Source organism: Corythoichthys intestinalis, chromosome 17 (assembly GCF_030265065.1).
Source record: "Corythoichthys intestinalis isolate RoL2023-P3 chromosome 17, ASM3026506v1, whole genome shotgun sequence".
Taxonomy (NCBI): Eukaryota; Metazoa; Chordata; class Actinopteri; order Syngnathiformes; family Syngnathidae; genus Corythoichthys; species Corythoichthys intestinalis.
Window position 1 is genome coordinate 18,553,248 of NC_080411.1, and position 19,166 is coordinate 18,572,413.

Below are 19,166 nucleotides of genomic sequence, written 5' to 3' on the forward strand. Positions count from 1 at the left end.
AAGTCAGAAAGTCGCGACAAGTAGTGTTGCACTCGAACTAGTATCGGTATCGTTACTGAAAATGATGTCATCGGTATCGAGGCAAACAACGCGCCGATACTGCGCTATATATAGTTTCAAACCGCCGACCGCCATACACAGCCGTCTTAAAAAAAAAGAAGAAAAAAAAAAAGCCCTTTCTGAGACAATGACGGATGTCCAATCCAATCCGTCCGACGCCCTCTACCGGTAGGCGACACGACGGGCAACAATGAGTCACAGCGTAACGGAGGAGTAGCAGTTTAAATTAGTGGGAGCAACAACAGCGAGCGAGACACGCACGGTCTGCGAAAGAAAGGGGTCGGTCTGGCAGAGGTACGATGGCGGCCAAGTGACAAAGTTATCCCGCACGCAGCTGAAGAACAAATTCATGAAGAAGATTCCACGCGACGCAGAGGCGTCCAATGTGCTGATCGGCGAGGTGGACTTCCTGGACAAACCCTTCGTCTCCTTCGTGCGTTTGGCGCAGGCGACCACGTTGGGCGGCCTCACCGAAGTCCCCGTGCCCACCAGGTGGGTCAGCCGCGTACCAAAGGACTTGAATGGAAAGCAATTTGCTCCATCGCGGAGATTCAGTGTCTATAATTTCTCACACATGGCATTGAAATTTAGTGGCAAAATTCCATTGGCGCAGGTTTCCATCCATGTACTGTCGAGAAAAAAATTTGATTCCAAGAGTAAACGTTTAGCATATGGGGCGCCGTTTGTAAAGCAGCACATGCTGAAAATTACGACAACATTTTCTCACATTTAGTGCCACAGTGTTGAAAACGTGGTGTTAAAATTTTTAGAGTCACCTTTTTTTTGCACATTTACAACATTATTTAGCAACCTAAATATTAATTTTTAAATAAGAAGTTTGGGACCTGAATGTTTGAATCCAGAACTAAATATTTAATTTAAATCTTAAAGTTATATCCTATATCCTAAATGCTAAATCTGGAAACGTTTGGAACTAAATATTTAGTTTAATATGCAAATTCACACGACTGGAGACCGGAAGTAACAAAGTAAAAGCTGGAGCACACAAAATACTCTTTAAATAGTTTCTCCTAAATATGTATTTTATCTATATATTGTTATTATCATAATGACTCATGTCTAAGAGCAGACTGCCACCGTTGAGTAGGTTTTATTAATTTTCAAGCAACTTAAACAGACAGTCTGAGCTGCTCCACCAGTAATTATTTTTTTACTTCCGGTCTCCAGTCATTTGAATTTGCATATTAAACTAAATATTTAGTTCCGACCGTTTCCTGATTTAACATTTAGGATATAAATTTAATATTTAAATTAAATATTTAGTTCTGGATTTAAACATTGAGGTCCAAAACTTATTTAAAAATAAATATTTAAGTTGCTAAATAATGTTGTAAATGTGCAAAAAAAAAAAAAAAAAAAAAAGTGACTCTAAAAATTTCAAACCATTTTAAACACTGTGTGGTGCTAAATGTGAGAAAATGTCATCGAAATTTTCAGCATGTGCTGCTTTACAAACAGCACCCCATAGTAGCACGGAGGAGACCAAACTACGACCAACTGTGTGTGTCCCGCCGCCCACTTTTGATTGGCCTGCAGTAAATGATACGGAGCATTAATTCAACACACATTCCCTTGCACTTCTCAACTCTAACACTAGATAGAGCTATTCACTTAAACAGTGACTCTCCATTAGGTCTGGGGTCAAAACCTGACAACATGTTGAAATCAATGGGAGAAACTTTAGAATTTCTTTTGGACAAATCAATTGATGTAAAATGGAGCGGTTCTCTGGATTCTTTTTTCAAATGGGAAAGCTGGCATTGAGTGATCATCTTCCACTGCCTTTGATAGCAATAAACATCCAATCCAATTTGACCCATCCTGGTCAAAGTGGATCGGAGGTCTACCGTTCATACTTCAAAATAAATACCCTTCTTTTGCTCGATTTCGATCCTCTTATTTAACAAATGAAGACAGAGCCATTGATTTTTCTGAAAGCTAAAACACTTTGGACACCCCGACGTAGTGGCTCGCCTGCTTTGAGCTTCCGTTTGTGAGCGCGGTGTTTCTCGCAGATTCCTTTTCATCCTGCTGGGTCCTCCCGGCAAGACCAAGTCTTACAACGAGATCGGCCGCGCCATAGCCACGCTGATGGTGGACGACGTAAGTCCGCCCAGGCACGACCACGGTACAGCTCCCCCGTCCAGCCCTTTTGACCTTGCGTGTGCCACCAGCTCTTCAGTGACGTGGCATACAAAGCCAGGGAGCGTGAAGACCTGATCGCCGGCGTGGATGAGTTCCTGGACGAGGTCATTGTCCTGCCTCCTGGGGAATGGGACCCCAAGATCCGCATAGAACCCCCCAAGAAAGTCCCGTCGGCAGAGATGAGGCAGGAGCCGCCACCACCGTGACCGGCCGCTCTCTCGCTGACTCACTCACGGCGTCTGCTCGCGTGGCTCACAGGAAGTCGGTGCTCAACCTGGAGGAGCCGGCTCAAGCCAATGGCTCGGCCGGAGGGGCGGCTGGCAGTGGAGACGAGCCGCTTCCCGTCCAGCACGAGATCGGCGAGGAGCTCAAGTTCACCGGCAGGTAAGACGTCCTCATCTGGCGGGCGCAACGTTTGGCGGTGCCCCCGGTTCACGTTTTTTCTTCCCATCCATAGGCTGGCCGGCGGCTTGTGGTTGGACATCAAGAGGAAGTTGCCGTGGTATTGCAGCGACATTTACGACGGCTTCCACATCCAGACCGTGTCGGCTGTGCTCTTCATCTACTTGGGCTGCATTACCAATGCCATCACCTTCGGCGGCCTGCTGGGCGACGCCACTGACAATTACCAGGTGAACTCCGCACATGGCTTCCGGTCAGATCCGGTCCTCACCGACCTCACCGCCTCTCCCTCATCGTCCTCAGGGCGTGATGGAGAGCTTCCTGGGCACGGCGTTGGCGGGAACAGTCTTCTGTTTGTTCGGCGGTCAGCCGCTCATCATCCTCAGCTCCACCGGACCCATCCTCATCTTCGAGAAACTACTCTACGAGTTCTGCAAGTAAGGCCGAGGCCGAGTTCCCTCAGTCGTAGAACGGGACGGCGAGAAGCTCTAGCGAGGGTTTGTGCACAGAAACAACGGCGTGGACTACATGGAGCTGCGCCTGTGGATCGGGATCCATTCCTGTCTGCAGTGCCTGATTTTGGTGCTGTCTGACGCCAGCTACATCATCCAGTACATGACCCGCTTCACCGAGGAAGGCTTCTCCAGTCTCATCTCCTTCATCTTCATCTCAGACGCCATCAAAAAGATGGTCTGACGCATACAAAACACAACAATAATAGAACGGAATAGCCATTTAGTGTCATTGCGAATATTTTAGAGCGACCAAATTGATTGCGGGTTGGCTACCCTCCGCCAAAGGGAATAGATCCAACAAACACATACGTGGGTAAACAGAACCCATCGAACACCTCGCTTCTCCTCTAAAAGTAGAAAATTGAGAGATCTGAAAACAATACACATAAAAGTCATCGCATCGCACCAAATCGCTGGACAGCTCAAGGTTGAAGGTGGTAGGGACGGACGGGGAAGGGCACACCACACCACTGGGTGATTCTCATTAAGCTAACCTAAACTATGTCTTGGAATGGATATACTGTCGTCAGGAAAACCTGAAAGATGGTTATGTCTATTATGTGCCCTATGCAGTCCTCCATTTTTTTTTTTAACCAAAATTTTACTTTTTGGAAATGATTTTAAGGTCGTCAATTCATGCATAGCTCCCCACATACCATAGATAATCATTACCATAATTTGTAAAATTACATTTTAACACATTAATCAATGAGATATTTTATTGTCAATCAATTAGGGAGCTCAAACTGTTGATGAAAATCATGACCGAATCACAGCACTGCTATTTTAAGCTAGTTTTGTTAAATGTCCTTCATTACCTGAATGTATGGCTTTCACAAGAATCACTGATCACTCCTACAGTGGGGCAAATAAGTATTTAGTCAACCACCAATTGTGCAAGTTCTCCTACTTGAAAAGATTAGAGAGGCCTGTAATTGTCAACATTGGTAAACCTCAACCATGAAAGACAGAATTTGGGGAAAAAAAACAGAAAATCAGATTGTTTGATTTTTAATAATTTATTTCCAAATTAGAGTGGAAAATAAGTATTTGGTCACCTACAAACAAGCAAGATTTCTGGCTGTCAAAGAGGTCTAACTTCTTCTAACAAGGTCTAATGAGGCTCCACTCGTTACCTGTATTAGTGGCACATGTTTTAACTCATTATCGGTATAAAAGACACCTGTCCACAACTCAGTCAGTCACACTCCAAACTTCACTATGGCCAAGACCAAAGAGCTGTCGAAGCACACCAGAGACAAAATTGTAGACCTGCACCAGGCTGGGAAGACTGAATCTACAATAGGTAAAACGCTTGGTGGAAAGAAATCAACTGTGGAAGCAATTATTAGAAAATGGAAGACATACAAGACCACTGATAATCTCGCTCGATCAGGGGCTCCATGCAAGATCTCACCCTGTGGTGTCAAAATGATAACAAGAACGGTGAGCAAAAATCCCAGAACCACAGGGGGGGACCTAGTGAATGACCTACAGAGAGCTGGGACCACAGTAACAAAGGCTACTATCAGTAACACAATGTGCTGCCAGGGACTCAAATCCTGCACTGCCAGACGTGTCCCCCTCCTGAAGCTAGTACACGTCTAGGCCCGTCTGCGGTTCGCTAGACAGCCTTTGGATGATCCAGAAGAGGACTGGGAGAATGTGTTATGGTCAGATGAAACCAAAATAGAATTTTTTGGTAGAAACACAGGTTCTCGTTTTTGGAGGAGAAAGAATACTGTATTGCATCCGAAGAACATCATACACACTGTGAAGCGTGGGGGTGGAAACATCATACGTTGGGGCTGGTTTTCTGCAAAGGGACCAGGATGACTGATCTGTGTAAAAGAAAGAATGAATTGAGCCATATATCGAGAGATTTTGAGGGAAAATCTCCTTCCATCAGCAAGGGCATTGAAGATGAGACGTGGCTGGGTCTTTCAGCATGACCATGATCCCAAACACACAGCCAGGGCAACAAAGAAGTGGCTTCTGAAGAAGCATTTCAAGGTCCTGGAGTAGCCGAGCCAGTCTCCAGATCTCAACCCCATAGAAAATCTGTGGAGGGAGTTTAAAGTCCGTGTCGCCCAACGACAGCCCCAAAACATCACTGCTCTAGAGGAGATCTGCATGGAGGAATGGGCCAAAATACCAACAACAGTGTGTGAAAAGCTTGTGAAGTTACAGAAAACGTTTGGCCTCTGTTATTGCCAACAAAGGGTACATAACAAAGTATTTAGATGAACTTTTGGTATTGACCAAATATTTATTTTCCACCATGATTTGCAAATAAATTCTTTAAAAATCAAACTGTGATTTTCTGTTTTTTTTTTTTTTTTTTCCACATTCTGTCTCTCATGGTTGAGGTTTACCCATGTTGACAATTACAGGTCTCTCTAATATTTTCAAGTCGGAGAACTTGCACAATTAATGGTTGACTAAATACTTATTTGCTCCACTGTATGTCTGCCTGCCTACCTATGCCGCCCCAACATTTTGAACGGGGGACAGAAGCGGAGCCGAGACATAGAACTCCATACCTGATTCCTCTCGGTCCTCTCCGCTGGCCGCTTTTACGCCTGCTACGAAGCACTTAGCTAAGCTTTCCTTCCACCAAGTTGGCACAGCAACATTTCAGCTTGCTCTGCTGTTTGCATTGTGCTCAGGTGGGCGCCTTCAAGTATTACCCCATCAACCGTGCCTACAAGCCAGACTACGTCACGACCTACAAGTGCGACTGCATCCCTCCGGACCAGGGTGAGTTTTCGTTACGGCTCCTGAAGACTTGCTCTTCTTTGTCTTTGCGCTGCTGAGGATTTTGGTAAAAGATGCACTTGCAAAATGCCCCACAATAGAGTTATCCAGTAATATGGGCCGAATAAAGCATTTAAAATAATCTGGGGAAATATCTCCTGCGTGCCAGGACGTATGCTGGTTAATAAGTGAATGTATGTGTACCTGCGGCCTTTGTGCACGAGGTGGTCACTCACAGCTTAGCACAGTGGCTGTGCTTAAGAGTGACCATTCGATATCTTAGCTGCTAGGGATTTGTTAACTGAGGGAAAGACCCTCATCACTCATGGAAAAAAATAAAATGAAAAATAATGAATTCCAAACTCATCACATATAACTACTGCATCACCGGAAAGAAATAGTCACTAAGAAATGTAATAAACAATAAAAAATTTGTGCACAAGCCCAGAAAAATGCATCTTTGAAATTGTCCTTGCTTTGGCATGTCCCATTATTGCCTGCCTGTATTTCTAATGCTTTGGTTTCACCCCACCAAGTGACTCTTTGGGAAAACTAGTGTTAAATTAAAATATAACACAATTATTCCTTTAATTTAATGACAGACATTTTGGCTCAGTTCAATGTATTCGATTTATAGGGGACATTATTTTGGCACTTTTTCGACTATAACTTGAGTTATTTGTCGCGGAATGTTTCTTATACATGGAAAACTTTAAAGTTGTTACATTTATCATGATTAAAGCAACCAGTGTGACACCAAAATACAATCAGCCATGATACAGTGGGGCAAATAAGTATTTAGTCAACCACTAATTGTGCAAGTTCTCACACTTGAAAATATTAGAGAGACCTGTAATTGTCATCATGGGTAAACCTCAACCATGAGAGACAGAATGTGGAAAACCCCCCAGAAAATCACATTGGTTGATTTTTAAAGAATTTATTTGCAAATCATGGTGGAGAATAAGTATTTGGTCAATACCAAAAGTTCATCTCAATAATTTGTTACGTACCCTTATTGGCAATAACGGAGGCCAAACATTTTCTGTAACTCTTCACAAGCTTTTCACACACTGTTGCTGGTATTTTAGCCCATTCCTCCATGCAGATCTCCTCTAGAGCAGTGATGTTTTGGGGATGGGCTGTCGTTGGGCAACACGGACTTTCAACTCCCTCCACAGATTTTCTATGGGGTTGAAATCTGGAGACTGGCTAGGCCACTCCAGGACCTTGAAATACTTCTTACGAAGCCACTCCTTTGTTGCCCTGGCTGTGTGTTTGGGATCATTGTCATGCTGAAAGACCCAGCCAGCCCAGCCTCATCTTCAATGCCCTTGCTGATGGAAGGAGATTTTAACTCAAAATCTCTCGATACATGGCCCCATTCATTCTTTCCTTTACACAGGTCAGTCGTCCTGGTCCCTTTGCAGAAAAACAGCCCCAAAGCATGATATTTCCATCCCCATGCTTCACAGTGGGTATGGTGTTCTTCGGATGCAATTCAGTATTCTTTCTCCTCCAAACACGAGAACCTGTGTTTCTACCAAAAAGTTCTATTTTGGTTTCATCTGACCATAACACATTCTCCCAGTCCTCTTCGGGACCATCCAAATGCTCTCTATCAAACCGCAGACGGGCCTGGACGTGCACTTTCTTCAGCAGGGGGACACGTCTGGCAGTGCAGGATTTGAGTCCCTGGCGGCGCATTGTGTTACTGATAGTAGCCTTTGTTACTGTGGTCCCAGCTCTCTGTAGGTCATTCACAAGGTGCCCCCGTGTGGTTCTGGGATTTTTGCTCACCGTTCTTGTTATCATTTTGATGCACGGGGTGAGATCTTGCATTGAGCCCCAGATCGAGGGAGATTATCATTGGTCTTGTATGTCTTCCATTTTCTAATAATTGCTCCCACAGTTGATTTCTTTACACCAAACGTTTTCACTATTGCCAATTCAGTCTTCCCAGCCTGGTGCAGGTCTACAATTTTGTCTCTGGTGTCCTTCGACAGCTCTTTGGTCTTGGCTATAGTGGAGTTTGGGGTGTGACTGACTGAGTTTGTGGACAGGTGTCTTTTATACCGATAATGAGTTAAAACAGGTGCCATTCACACAGGTAACGAGTGGAGCCTCGTTAAAAGAAGTTAGACCTCTTTGACAGCCAGAAATCTTGTTTGTTTGTAGGTGACCAAATACTTATTTTTCACTCTAATTTGGAAATAAATTCTTTAAAAACCAAACAATGTGATTTTCTGTTTTTTTCTACATTCTGTTCATCATGGTCGAGCTTTACCCATGTTGAAAATTACTGGTCTCTCTAATCTTTTCAAGTAGGAGAACTTGCACAATTGGTGGTTGACTAAATACTTATTTGCCCCACTGTATGTCACAAGTCCAGCATCTCATCGCACAATATCGATGCGCGGCTCACTGGTAGAGTAGCCATTTCCCCAGCCAAAAGGTCCTGGTAACCGTAATGAAGTATTCCTGAGAAAGATCCTTATTACAACCCAGCAGGTAGATAAGAGACCCTTTAGCCCTGAGCTAGAGCCCCTATCAGGGCAAAGAAAAAGTCGAGGCTTTTTTTTATTTTGCGGAGATGGTCAGGGAGAAACCTCGTCGACAGATAAAATTCTAGGTTGAGATTAAATGATGGTTGCCCTCATGGGTGGGGGACTTACAGCGGTAAAACAGACCAAAATCCAGATGTCACAGAGGGGCTGGCTGCTCACTTTGTGCGCTTTGACCAAATGAAATCTTTCCACGGAGCTGCCGTCATTCCTGTGGCCATTCAGGGAGGGGAGAGCGGGCGGTCTGTCGGGCAGGTGCTTCGCATTCATCTTTTGGTCTTCATCTTTTACTTTTGTGTTCCTGCTTCCTGGTGGGGGCGTGGCCCAAAAACGTGAGTTTCCCCGCCTGCCGTTTAGTTTTGACTTCCTGTTACCTCAATGACACTTTCCGGTTCCTGTGCTTTCACTTCCCGTTTCTTCGTTCCTGCTCCTCAGTTCTCCCACCATCATAGTTTCATTCCCCGTTTGCTGTTGCGTGACATGCAGATTCTTATTTCCCCAGCTCTCCCCCGGAACATTTCAGCTCCTCTGGCTGACGACAATGCGTCCCTTCTGGTGAGTGAGCTTTTCTAGCCAGACCGTCATGAGCGTAACACAGCGCTCATCCCGTAGTTCAACGTGAGCGACGTGGACTGGGCTCAGCTGAGCAAGAAGGAGTGCCTGAAGTACGGCGGTGCTTTGGTGGGCAAAGCCTGCAAATACGTGCCCGACTTGGCCCTCATGTCCTTCATCCTGTTCTTCGGCACATACTCCATGACAGTCACGCTCAAGAAGTTCAAGTTCAGCCGCTACTTTCCCACCAAGGTGAGGACCGGATCGGACTTTCTTTTCCCTGCAGTCGACTCGCATGGCGTTCCAGAATTTACCCAGAATGTGCTAAGATGAGAGTCCTATGCATTAGATGTGTCCTAAAATGTGTGAATTGCGGCCGTTCACCCAAATTGTCCCACTTCGTAAGTGACGTGCCACCGGCGCAGACGATACCGCTAACATAAACCTTGCCGTGTTAACTGCGGTAAGGCGTATCTGCATGCTCGTTGTCCCCTACCCTGATTCCGCCCCTTTCACCTGCCGCAGTCGCGTCAGTTGATCAGCGACTTCTCCATCGTCATCTCCATCCTGCTCTTCTGTGGACTGGACTTCCTCCTGGGCCTGGATACCCCGAAACTGCATGTTCCCATGCACCTGAAGGTCCCGGCCGGCACGCTTCCCTCGCTTTACCTTCTTCGGCCTGCATACGCTCCTTCGCTAGAATGCAAAATGGCATTTCTTGTTGGAGATTTAAACAATCGCTCTTGCCTTTCTCCTCTCCTCTTCACTGTCTCTCTGTGACGCTAAGCTAAGGAAGCTAATCAGTGATTTTGCCATCTTCATGTCAATCATGTCCTTTGTGGGTCTGGATATGTTGATGGGATTAGACACGCCCAAATTGATCGTTCCCACTGAGTTGAAGGTAATCTCCCTCTCTCACTTTAGCCATCTTGGCAACTCCACTCTAGCATCCCCAGAGGAATCACGCCGCTTCACTTTTTGCACCTGTCTTACAAACGATTGAATAATCGGTCGGTCTTTGTTTTGTGTTATGGATTCGACAAAGGCGCGACCATGTCAAAATAGATGAAATTGGATATCACCGTGACCGTTTTGAATACGGCGGGTGCTGCTCTAGAGCTGTTGAGCGCTCCCCAACAAATTTGGAGCCGTGAGCGCGGGCCACCTATCAACGTGTGAAAATTTTGGTTGCAAGCCAAAGTGTAAAAAGTGAAGCCGCGCGAAAGCTTTTCCAGACGCTTTGCGCAAACGGCAAACTGGGTGTTTTGCAGCCCACCCGCGCCGACCGCAACTGGCTGGTGATGCCGTTCGGCAAGAACCCCTGGTGGTGGTACCTGGCTAGCTTCGTGCCGGCCCTGCTAGTCACCATCTTGATCTTCATGGACCAGCAGATCAGCGCCGTCATCGTCAACCGCAAGGAGAACAAACTCAAGGTTGTCCGGATGCCATTTGGAGATCGTGTTGAGATCGGCTCTACGAGGCGCCTTTATCTTGTGCCCCGCAGAAAGGTTGCGGCTACCACCTGGACCTGCTGTGGGTGGGCGTCCTGATGGCCCTGTGCTCCTTCATGGGTCTGCCTTGGTACGTGGCCGCCACCGTTATCTCCATCGCCCACATTGACTCACTCAAGATGGAGAGCGAATGCAGCGCCCCCGGGGAGCAGCCCCAGTTTTTAGGGGTCCGGTAAGATGCCGGCCGAGCACCTAAAGCTGAAATTTCTTTGTCCGTCAGTGCACCAGGCCACTCTCTTCTCTTCCCCAGCGAGCAGAGGCTGACCGGAACGCTGGTCTTTGTCCTCACAGGACTTTCCATCTTCCTGGCTCCCGTCTTGCAGGTTGGTCTCCGCGATCGACCGTCGCCTCGGCTTTCTAGTCCGGCGAGTGGGCAGCTAATGCCGACCTCGCTCTCGCAGTACATCCCCATGCCGGTGCTGTACGGCGTCTTCCTCTACATGGGCGTGGCCTCGCTGAGCGGCATTCAGGTCAGCGTCAGCGAGGGCTTCGGGCGAGCGTCTTGGGGTGCGCGTGCATGACGGCCTTTGTTCCTCAGTTCTGGGAGCGCATCAAGCTGTACCTGATGGCGCCTAAGCACCAGCCGGACTTCGCCTTTCTGCGTCATGTTCCTTTGCGCCGGGTCCACCTCTTCACCCTTGTACAAATCACCTGCCTGGCTGTCCTCTGGGTTCTAAAGTCCACCTTCCTGGCCATCATCTTCCCTGTGATGGTGAGCGACAGCGTCCTGCGCGCTTCGTGGCTGATCCCAACCACGCATGTGCACATGTTTGTTGTGACCTGCGCAGATCCTGGGCCTGATGGTGGTGAGGAAACTCCTGGATCTGATGTTCTCTCAGCACGACCTGGCTTGGCTGGATGACATCCTGCCTGACAAAGACAAAAAAAAGAACGAGGACGACAAGAAGAAAAAAAAGAAAAAGAAGGCAGCGGCCGACACGGAGAGCGACGAGGAGGTGAGCGCCGTTTTGTTTAAAACGCATTGTTTTTGGCAGCCCTATTTCATTTCGTCTTAGTCGTTTGAACCAAAATACAAGTATCAGTCATATTTAAATCATTTCAAAACGTGTTGGTCTTTGTCTCGTTCTAGTCAACAATGACTCAAAATGTTTTCATCTCTAAAATTCCAAACCGATTCCAATTCCCAAAATAAATAGATAAATTAAAAAAAAGATTTCCAACCATTTGGAATGAACGTTGGCAGACAAGCACACAACGCCAACTCGGTGATGATAGTTCACAATTAGCAGAAAAACAGTACAGTATTATTTTCAACTACCATATTGGCCCGAATATAAGACGGTGTTTTTTGCATTGAAATAAGACTGAAAAAGAGGGGGTCGTCTTTTATTCGCGGTCTAGACAGTATAGACCCTACCCACGTGACGTCACAACTCCTTCCTCCTGACTGGTGCCGCCCAATTGTCCGTCAACACATCATGTTTACCTGTTACGGCTACGTACATTCCTCCTATTTACAACGTGTTTTTCTGCTCGTTAACATTAATTATCAAAATGGTGAAGGCGTGTGTGGCGGTCGGTTGCAATAACAGAGAAGATAGACGGAGAAGACGGAAAGACTTGAAGTTCTACCGGATTCCGAGAGACCCGGAGAGAAGAGAGCGAGATGGGCTGCTGCAATTCGACGAGAAAACTGGGCTCCAAACGATTACCACAGATTATGTAGTAGTCATTTTATATCTGGTAAGATGCATTCAATATATATTTAGAGGGTTTTGGGCTGACAACCACAATTAAGATCATTGCTAGGCTAATCGCCGACAACATACACGTATGTATGTAGTGAGAGTGCTATCGCTAAACCATATAAACATTAAAAGCCCTAACTCCATTGACAAACGACATTAAATACATTAGACTTGACAGTGGATGTTAGCAATAACAAAAGATTTTGAATTGAAAATTTCGTAACTCACCTTTCCAAGCACAAGATAGATTCCTGCCGAATTTTCGTGGACGAGGACCTGTTTCACCCAACCAGCAACGAAGTATTTATAAGCCTCCAAGCTCTTAAAGTTTTTCAAACTTTCGTGAGAATAGGCTGATTTTGTGTGGACAAGATAGTTGTACATATCACGCTAGCTAGCAGATGTCAGGCAAATACGGCGGAGACAGCGGGTCGAAAAACATCGATTTAGGCATCAAATATGGATCTGGCGAATGGATAAACTGAAGCTTTTCCACATAACGCCTTTTATGCAACGCATCAAGTGAGTTTACGGCATCCGAAAGCACCGGGTCTTCCATGAAATGCATTATAAATTGCTCGATCAATTGAGACCATTGATAATACAGACACAAAATGACGGACAAGGGGGCGGAACCATACAGCGAGCACGTGATTTTGTGACGTCGGTGGGTAGGGTCTATACCCGTTCACGACGCTAGATGGCGCCAGATATCATTGAAGCGATGTTCTGTCATGACGGCCCTCAGCTACTCTCCCCATTCACAACGCTAGATGGCGCCAGTTATCATTAAAGTGATGTTCTGCCATGACAGATCTCAGCTACTCTCAAGTTTAACCAGTTTGCATTGTTTTATTGCAATGTTTTTCCTTATTTAGATTTGTTTCAAGACTACAGTTACAGTTAGACTTCACTTTGATGGTTAATGCAGTTATTGCAATTTTCTTGTTTGATCACAATAGATTGGTTTATTTACATTTCATAAACCAGAAACCATTCATTTACGAATGTGATTGCACTTTAGTTGACATATTTAAAGGTTCAGATATTAAGATTTGAATGAGGCAAAATAACATGCTTTTTCTCTCAAATATATTGTTATAATCATTTGTTTCGGACTGTACTGTACTGTACTGTAATTATTTTCTGTATAAAAATTAATTTGGTGTTCAAAAAGTCTTGTTTCAAACGAGTCTTGAAAAAGAGGGGGTCGTCTGATAATCAGGGCCGTCTTACATTCGGGCCAATACGGTAATTAAACCTACCCGGACTACCGACTACCCTACCGACTATATGTGGAAAAAAGATGTCCAAGAGTTTAAAATGACGCTCACCACTCTAAATACTAAAGCTAAAGCGAATGCGAGGCTAACGCTAAGAGTTTAGTGTGTATTTAGTCTGTAATGATGACTCAGCACAGACCTTTAAATGTTAAAGCAGTATTGCAAAGCGAGAAAAGTGTTTAAAAACAAGCAAGCTATGGAGTGCAACCTAACACGGTTGAGGATGGGGGGTGAGTGGGGGTGGCGCAGCACATGACACGACACGCATTGTGAACACATGACAGAAACTGTGGCATTTTTGTCTTGTCGTCGCCTCGTCAGACGAAAACTGGCATTTGTTTCGTTATGTTTTAGTCTCCCGAGACTCGTTTTTAGGCCCTCTTTGTCACATCGCCGTCATGGAAAAATGTTCACCCACCAAATATTTTCAGAATTTCGTATAAACAACAAACAGTGTCTTCAAAGTTGTGTTGAAAGGTCACGACTATCGATCAATTTAATCATCTGTCGGTGACTTTTGAAGAACTGATGAGCGGACAACAATACACAACCGTATTTGCCGTGACATCATCATACTGTGACGATACCCAACTGTGAGCATTAAATACTCCTACTGATAAGTTTTACTAGAAATTCATGTCGTAAGGTGAGAGCAAAATTGACTTTCTGCGGGGAGGATTCTCCCCCAAGGGCATGGCGACGGCGTACGTACGTACGCACACATGCACGCTCTTACCTCTTGTTGGTCTCGGCCTTGCTGCGATAGCGCCTACTTGCGTGGAAATGTTAGATATGCTATGAGTGTTGGTCATCCGTGTATCTAACACGAATTTTGTCTTCTCTGTCCTGCAGTGTTGCTGAAGTTAGCGCTCCGTGCCTGGCTTTTCTTCTTCTCCTTCCTGCTCGCTCACCTCATCTCTTTAACGCCTCGCGCCTGTCTCACTAACAACAACTGTGGCGACAAGCAAATGGACCACAACTATTAGCACAATGACAGTAATTGAAGTTATTACAACAACGACAACGTGCGTCTTGTTTCCGCTAAAACTTCATTGGTTAAACTGTCAGTGCTGAATGATTTGCAACAAAGACCAGGACCCACTGTGGCCCTCGAGGACCGTTTTTTTCCACCCTTGGTCTAGAATATGAAATAGGTGGAAAACCCAATAACATTTTTGTGTTTTGCCAGTTATAGCCCATCAAGATCATTGATTTGGTTTAAATAGGAGCAGAAATGATGAAGTCGAAAAGTGAGCTAGAGAAACACAAGGGGGTTTCTTGTACTAAGTGATACATACGTACAAGAAAAACAAGTTCTAAATTTCTGCACCTGTTGCCGCTCCCCGCGTAAGGCCGGCCTAAACAACAAGCTAAATTCAAACCTATTTGACAACAATTTCCCTGATAATAACAAAGATAACAACTATTAGAAAAGTGCGACTATTACAAGAACTATAAAATTGATGTCAACAAATATTAAAGCAACAACAACAACTATTATTTGCACAAGAATCACAAGAAGGTATTTGAACAAGGTGCCGCGATAGCGCTTTCGATGGACTCTTTTTCTACAAGGAACCCATTTTGACTCCTTTTCTTTGTGTGGCCACGCCCCTTCAGATCCCCACAGAGCCCGACTTCGCCCACGCTAACCGTCCTGCCCCCGCTACGGCCTGTGAGTAATACCCGCTACGCCCTTCCCCGCACCTCTCCCTTTAGCCGTCAATAAATTGTTAAGATGAAAACAATTGTTTTTGTTTCCATATCACATAGCAACGCTAGCATCACATGGTATCTACTGAGCCAGATCAACTGACACGAGTGTGATGATTTAACGCTGAATGACATCATTGCTAACATGTAGCTAGCGACTAACGTGGATTAGTACAGTGTTTTTCAACCAGTGTGCCGCGGCACAGTAGTGTGCTGTGAGAGATCGTCAGGTGTGCTGCAAGAAATTATTAATATTTATTGGATTTTTTTCCCCTTAATGTCATCGGGCGGACTTGCATTAGGAATGAAGGAGTAAGTAGAAAGTTCTCGGTTGTGTGCAGATGAGCGAGGTACTGCTCAGGTCGCGTTTAAAAAACTGCTCGGATTTTTAGCCATCAGCTACCTTGCTGTCCACAACAATGTGGACACCAGCACGTCTACTGTACGTCCTTTAATTAGACTCGTCAAGTGTCGATATACAAAAAAAGTGTCCTTTCCATTTTATCCATGTTATACAAAGGTATATGAGAAAGCCCTCAGAGCCAGTTACCTTGTAGCGGAATTTGTTACTAAATCCAAAAAGTCCCACACTCTGTAAGACAGAGGTCCCCAACCTTTTTTGCACCACGGACCGGTGTGATTTGGGTCTTTTTTTCACGCACCGGTGTTCTGTCAAATTTTGCACCCTTATAAAATTTTGCTCCCAAAGCTTTTGCGGCGGTGAAAAAAGCCCTCTTTTATATTCAGTTGGACTCTCAACGTTATCAAACGGTGCTAAAAAAAACTCTTTACATCATAAACATACATGTGCAACACGAAAACGGCGTTAATTAAATGCTTAACGACATGGCGACGTCGTTAAGTGAGAGAGCTAGGTGCAGTTGTTGTGAGCAGCTAACATGGCAAACATAAGTTAATATTCCTTTATTTGAAAAAAGTTTGTAGTGTGTACTTTGGAATCGCTGCATTCGCGGTCATTTTTAATGTTACGCGCATGCCAAATTTGTCAGAACACCGCCAATGTGCGGCAGAAAAATACAGCAAATATAAAATAACATTTGTTTTAAGCCCCGTCTTGTTAAGTGCAGGGAAAATACAACTCACCCGCTGAATTAGTGGGAGGCCTGAGCTTGTTTCGTTGACACGAGATGGTCCCGAGATGGGAGAGTGAGAGAAGCCCACTTCACAAACATACGATGTTGGAATTTGTAGCACAGTTTTCAGTGCTCTCTTAGCAATGTCAGGATATTCCGAAATGACTTTAATCCAGAACCTCGATAGAGTTGTTGTCTCAAATGTACTTTTAAGGTCGCCGTTATTTGCGATCTCTACAAGCTGATATTCCTGTTACACAGACATGCTCGAATCACTAGGTTTATTCACATACGGGTCACGAATCCACTCCTTCGCAGTTCGTGAGTCTTTAGAGATTGGGAAGTACAGATTTTGTTTTCTTCAAGGTTGTAGACTCATCTTCTAGAGCAGGGGCTAATTATTTCCGGGAACAAATGTGATGGGCGACGACCTACGTCATACGTTATCATCGAGGCCAAGCGCACATAGATATACAAAACAAGATGTACTGCTAACAGTCCAATCAATGCATTTCTATGACGACCTCCTATCCTGTAGTTGTAAATCTAGAGTAGACAGGGATATTGGTGTGCTAAGCGGCACAGGCATAAGTCAATCGGCCAGAATGCAGTCGTTAATAAATTATTTATTATTTCTGCGCGGCCCGGTACCAAATGCGCCACGGACCGGTACCGGTCTGCGGCCCAGTTGTTGGGGACCCCTGCTGTAAGAGACATTAATATTACCTACCTGCAAAGCCATTGTCAGCGAGATGCTCGGCCCTGATGCGGTTAAAGAGATTGCTAAAATCCCCCTGTCTGATAATTCTGAGCTTTTTAAGCCTAACTGCTAGAAAAATAAAAATAAAAACAGAGAGACTGACAGCTGTTGAAGAAGATTCCTGCCAGGATATCAGCCTTGTGTTCATCCAAACAGGCTCAAGTTTAACACTAAGTAAGTATAAATATTGAGAAATTATTATTAAATATACTGTATAGAAAGTCATTTTGGAACATTTTTGGTTTGTGGTGTGCCGCGAGATTTTTCCCGATGTAAAAACGTGCCGTGACTCAGAAAAGGTTGAAAAACACTGCATTAGTACTATGCGTGTGTGTACGCGTTTTGCCTATTTGCCCGAGACCAATGGTGTTTGTGTTATTTGTCAGTTTTTTGTGATTATATATATATATATATTCTACTTGTGCGTGGCAGGAGGCATACTTGAGGTGGCGTGCGGCGTTCGACGAAGAGGATTCTTGTCAAAGGTAGCGCATGTTGACCTTCCCGACAGCGACTTGACATTCTCTCCCGACACTGGTGCGGTGCGGCGCGACTTGACCGATGCCGCCGGCTTTCAATCTTCAACTCATAACCAGAGTCTTTCAAACGTCCATCATTCCTTCTCAGAGCAATTATTCCTAAGTGGATTTACACATTCATAAATCAGTGTCCAGCGGTACCTCGAGGTACGAATGATCCCGTTCTGAGGACGAAAGTATTTTTGGCGCTTTTTTTCAGTTTTGTATGACGAATAAATAGTCAATATGGGAAGGATACGACGTACTGCAAAAGTTACGCATGTACTTCTGCTTTCAAAAGTGGCGACATCAGATTTTGCTGCCCGATTGGTCAGAATCTTTCCCATCGTGCTACAGTCACACAACTCTGCTATCCTATTGGCCTATTATTGATGTTGTAATTTGGGTGTCACAGTGCAACGACTCGCACCGGCGCGACGGTCTTGTGGTAGCGGTCTCGACGCCGTTCTTCGCCAAAAGAACACAAGTCTCCTTGTGTTTTTGTCTCACCAAGACGTCTTTTTAGGCCCACACATAGTTCCGCACATTTGCTTTCAGACATGGCCTCATTTGTAGACTTCACTATCAGTTGACAGGGCTCGGGGCCGATCCGTAAGGAGCCTATTTTCAAAAACTTAAAGCGAGCTGGCGACCTAAAGCCAAAACAGGCACCTCCCTTAGGCATATATGAGTCTCCATGAACAGCGACATCGAAAAGTTCAAAGTCGTTACTCAATTAAATCCTGATGATTTTTTATACAAGTATAACAAAACTTGAAATGGCTATAAAATTCTCAAATTTTAAACCAAATGCACAAAAATTACCAAATGCAGAGATAATCACCAATATATTCAGGATCAATAGCAATATTTAACATAAACGTTTTTGCCCAAAATAGCAACTTTTTTTTTTTTTTTTTTTAAATTTAGTGCAAGTTTTCAATAGCTAACAAAGCGCTTGATTTTCACATCAGAAACTTAATACTTCAGGAAAGCATGCAAAATCCTTTTCATTTTACGCAACAAAAGCAAAATTTGCATTTTTCTATATACAATCACAGCTTATTTCGGTTGAATTTCGATGTTACTATTGCTTCAGCATGGAGACACGTCTTGCCTCGTTGTTTTTAGATTGAAATGTTACATAAAATAAAATGTGTAAAAGGCCAATTTTTTTGTATGAATGCAGAAAAGTCTAAATTATTTCTCTTTTGCCAAAAAACAGGCAGATGGCCAAAAATTACCTGATCATTTGAATGTAAACTTACACTAATGTGTATGGATACAACATGGAGGCCATCACAAAACAAAGAGCTTTTTAAGTTGAAAATTTTTGTAAATAAATGCGTACATCTCGCAATTTCTATAGATATGAACATAAAAAAGTCTACATTCATGGTTAACAGCAAAAACAAAAAAACGAGCAGTTATCATTCATTTTACGTAAATATTTTGAGCTAAAATTACGCTATTGTGTAAATCCAACATGGCGGCCATCACAAAACAAAGCGCTTTTTAAGTTGAAAATTCTTGTAAATAAATGCACCAGGAGCAATGTGGGG

The 19,166-nt window shown here is 44.4% G+C and overlaps 1 protein-coding gene across 2 annotated transcripts in view; it reads left to right on the forward strand.

The window, feature by feature from the left end:
• Window positions 1-19,166, forward strand: part of LOC130905562 (electrogenic sodium bicarbonate cotransporter 4-like) — a 41,014-nt gene that overhangs the window by 18,170 nt on the left and 3,678 nt on the right. Inside the window, exons 9-26 of one of the 2 annotated variants that reach the window (XM_057819092.1) lie at window positions 395-552; window positions 2,097-2,184; window positions 2,256-2,410; window positions 2,485-2,610; window positions 2,684-2,858; window positions 2,932-3,065; window positions 3,138-3,318; window positions 5,813-5,903; window positions 8,967-9,019; window positions 9,077-9,268; window positions 9,542-9,655; window positions 10,288-10,449; window positions 10,521-10,699; window positions 10,778-10,850; window positions 10,929-10,997; window positions 11,066-11,239; window positions 11,316-11,483; window positions 17,519-17,571. In XM_057819092.1, the coding sequence (XP_057675075.1) occupies window positions 395-552; window positions 2,097-2,184; window positions 2,256-2,410; window positions 2,485-2,610; window positions 2,684-2,858; window positions 2,932-3,065; window positions 3,138-3,318; window positions 5,813-5,903; window positions 8,967-9,019; window positions 9,077-9,268; window positions 9,542-9,655; window positions 10,288-10,449; window positions 10,521-10,699; window positions 10,778-10,850; window positions 10,929-10,997; window positions 11,066-11,239; window positions 11,316-11,483; window positions 17,519-17,571 (2,345 nt within the window). Of the gene's footprint in view, window positions 1-394; window positions 553-2,096; window positions 2,185-2,255; window positions 2,411-2,484; window positions 2,611-2,683; window positions 2,859-2,931; window positions 3,066-3,137; window positions 3,319-5,812; window positions 5,904-8,966; window positions 9,020-9,076; window positions 9,269-9,541; window positions 9,656-9,803; window positions 9,918-10,287; window positions 10,450-10,520; window positions 10,700-10,777; window positions 10,851-10,928; window positions 10,998-11,065; window positions 11,240-11,315; window positions 11,484-17,518; window positions 17,572-19,166 lie in introns of both variants that reach the window. The other variant, XM_057819093.1, reaches the window with a different exon arrangement.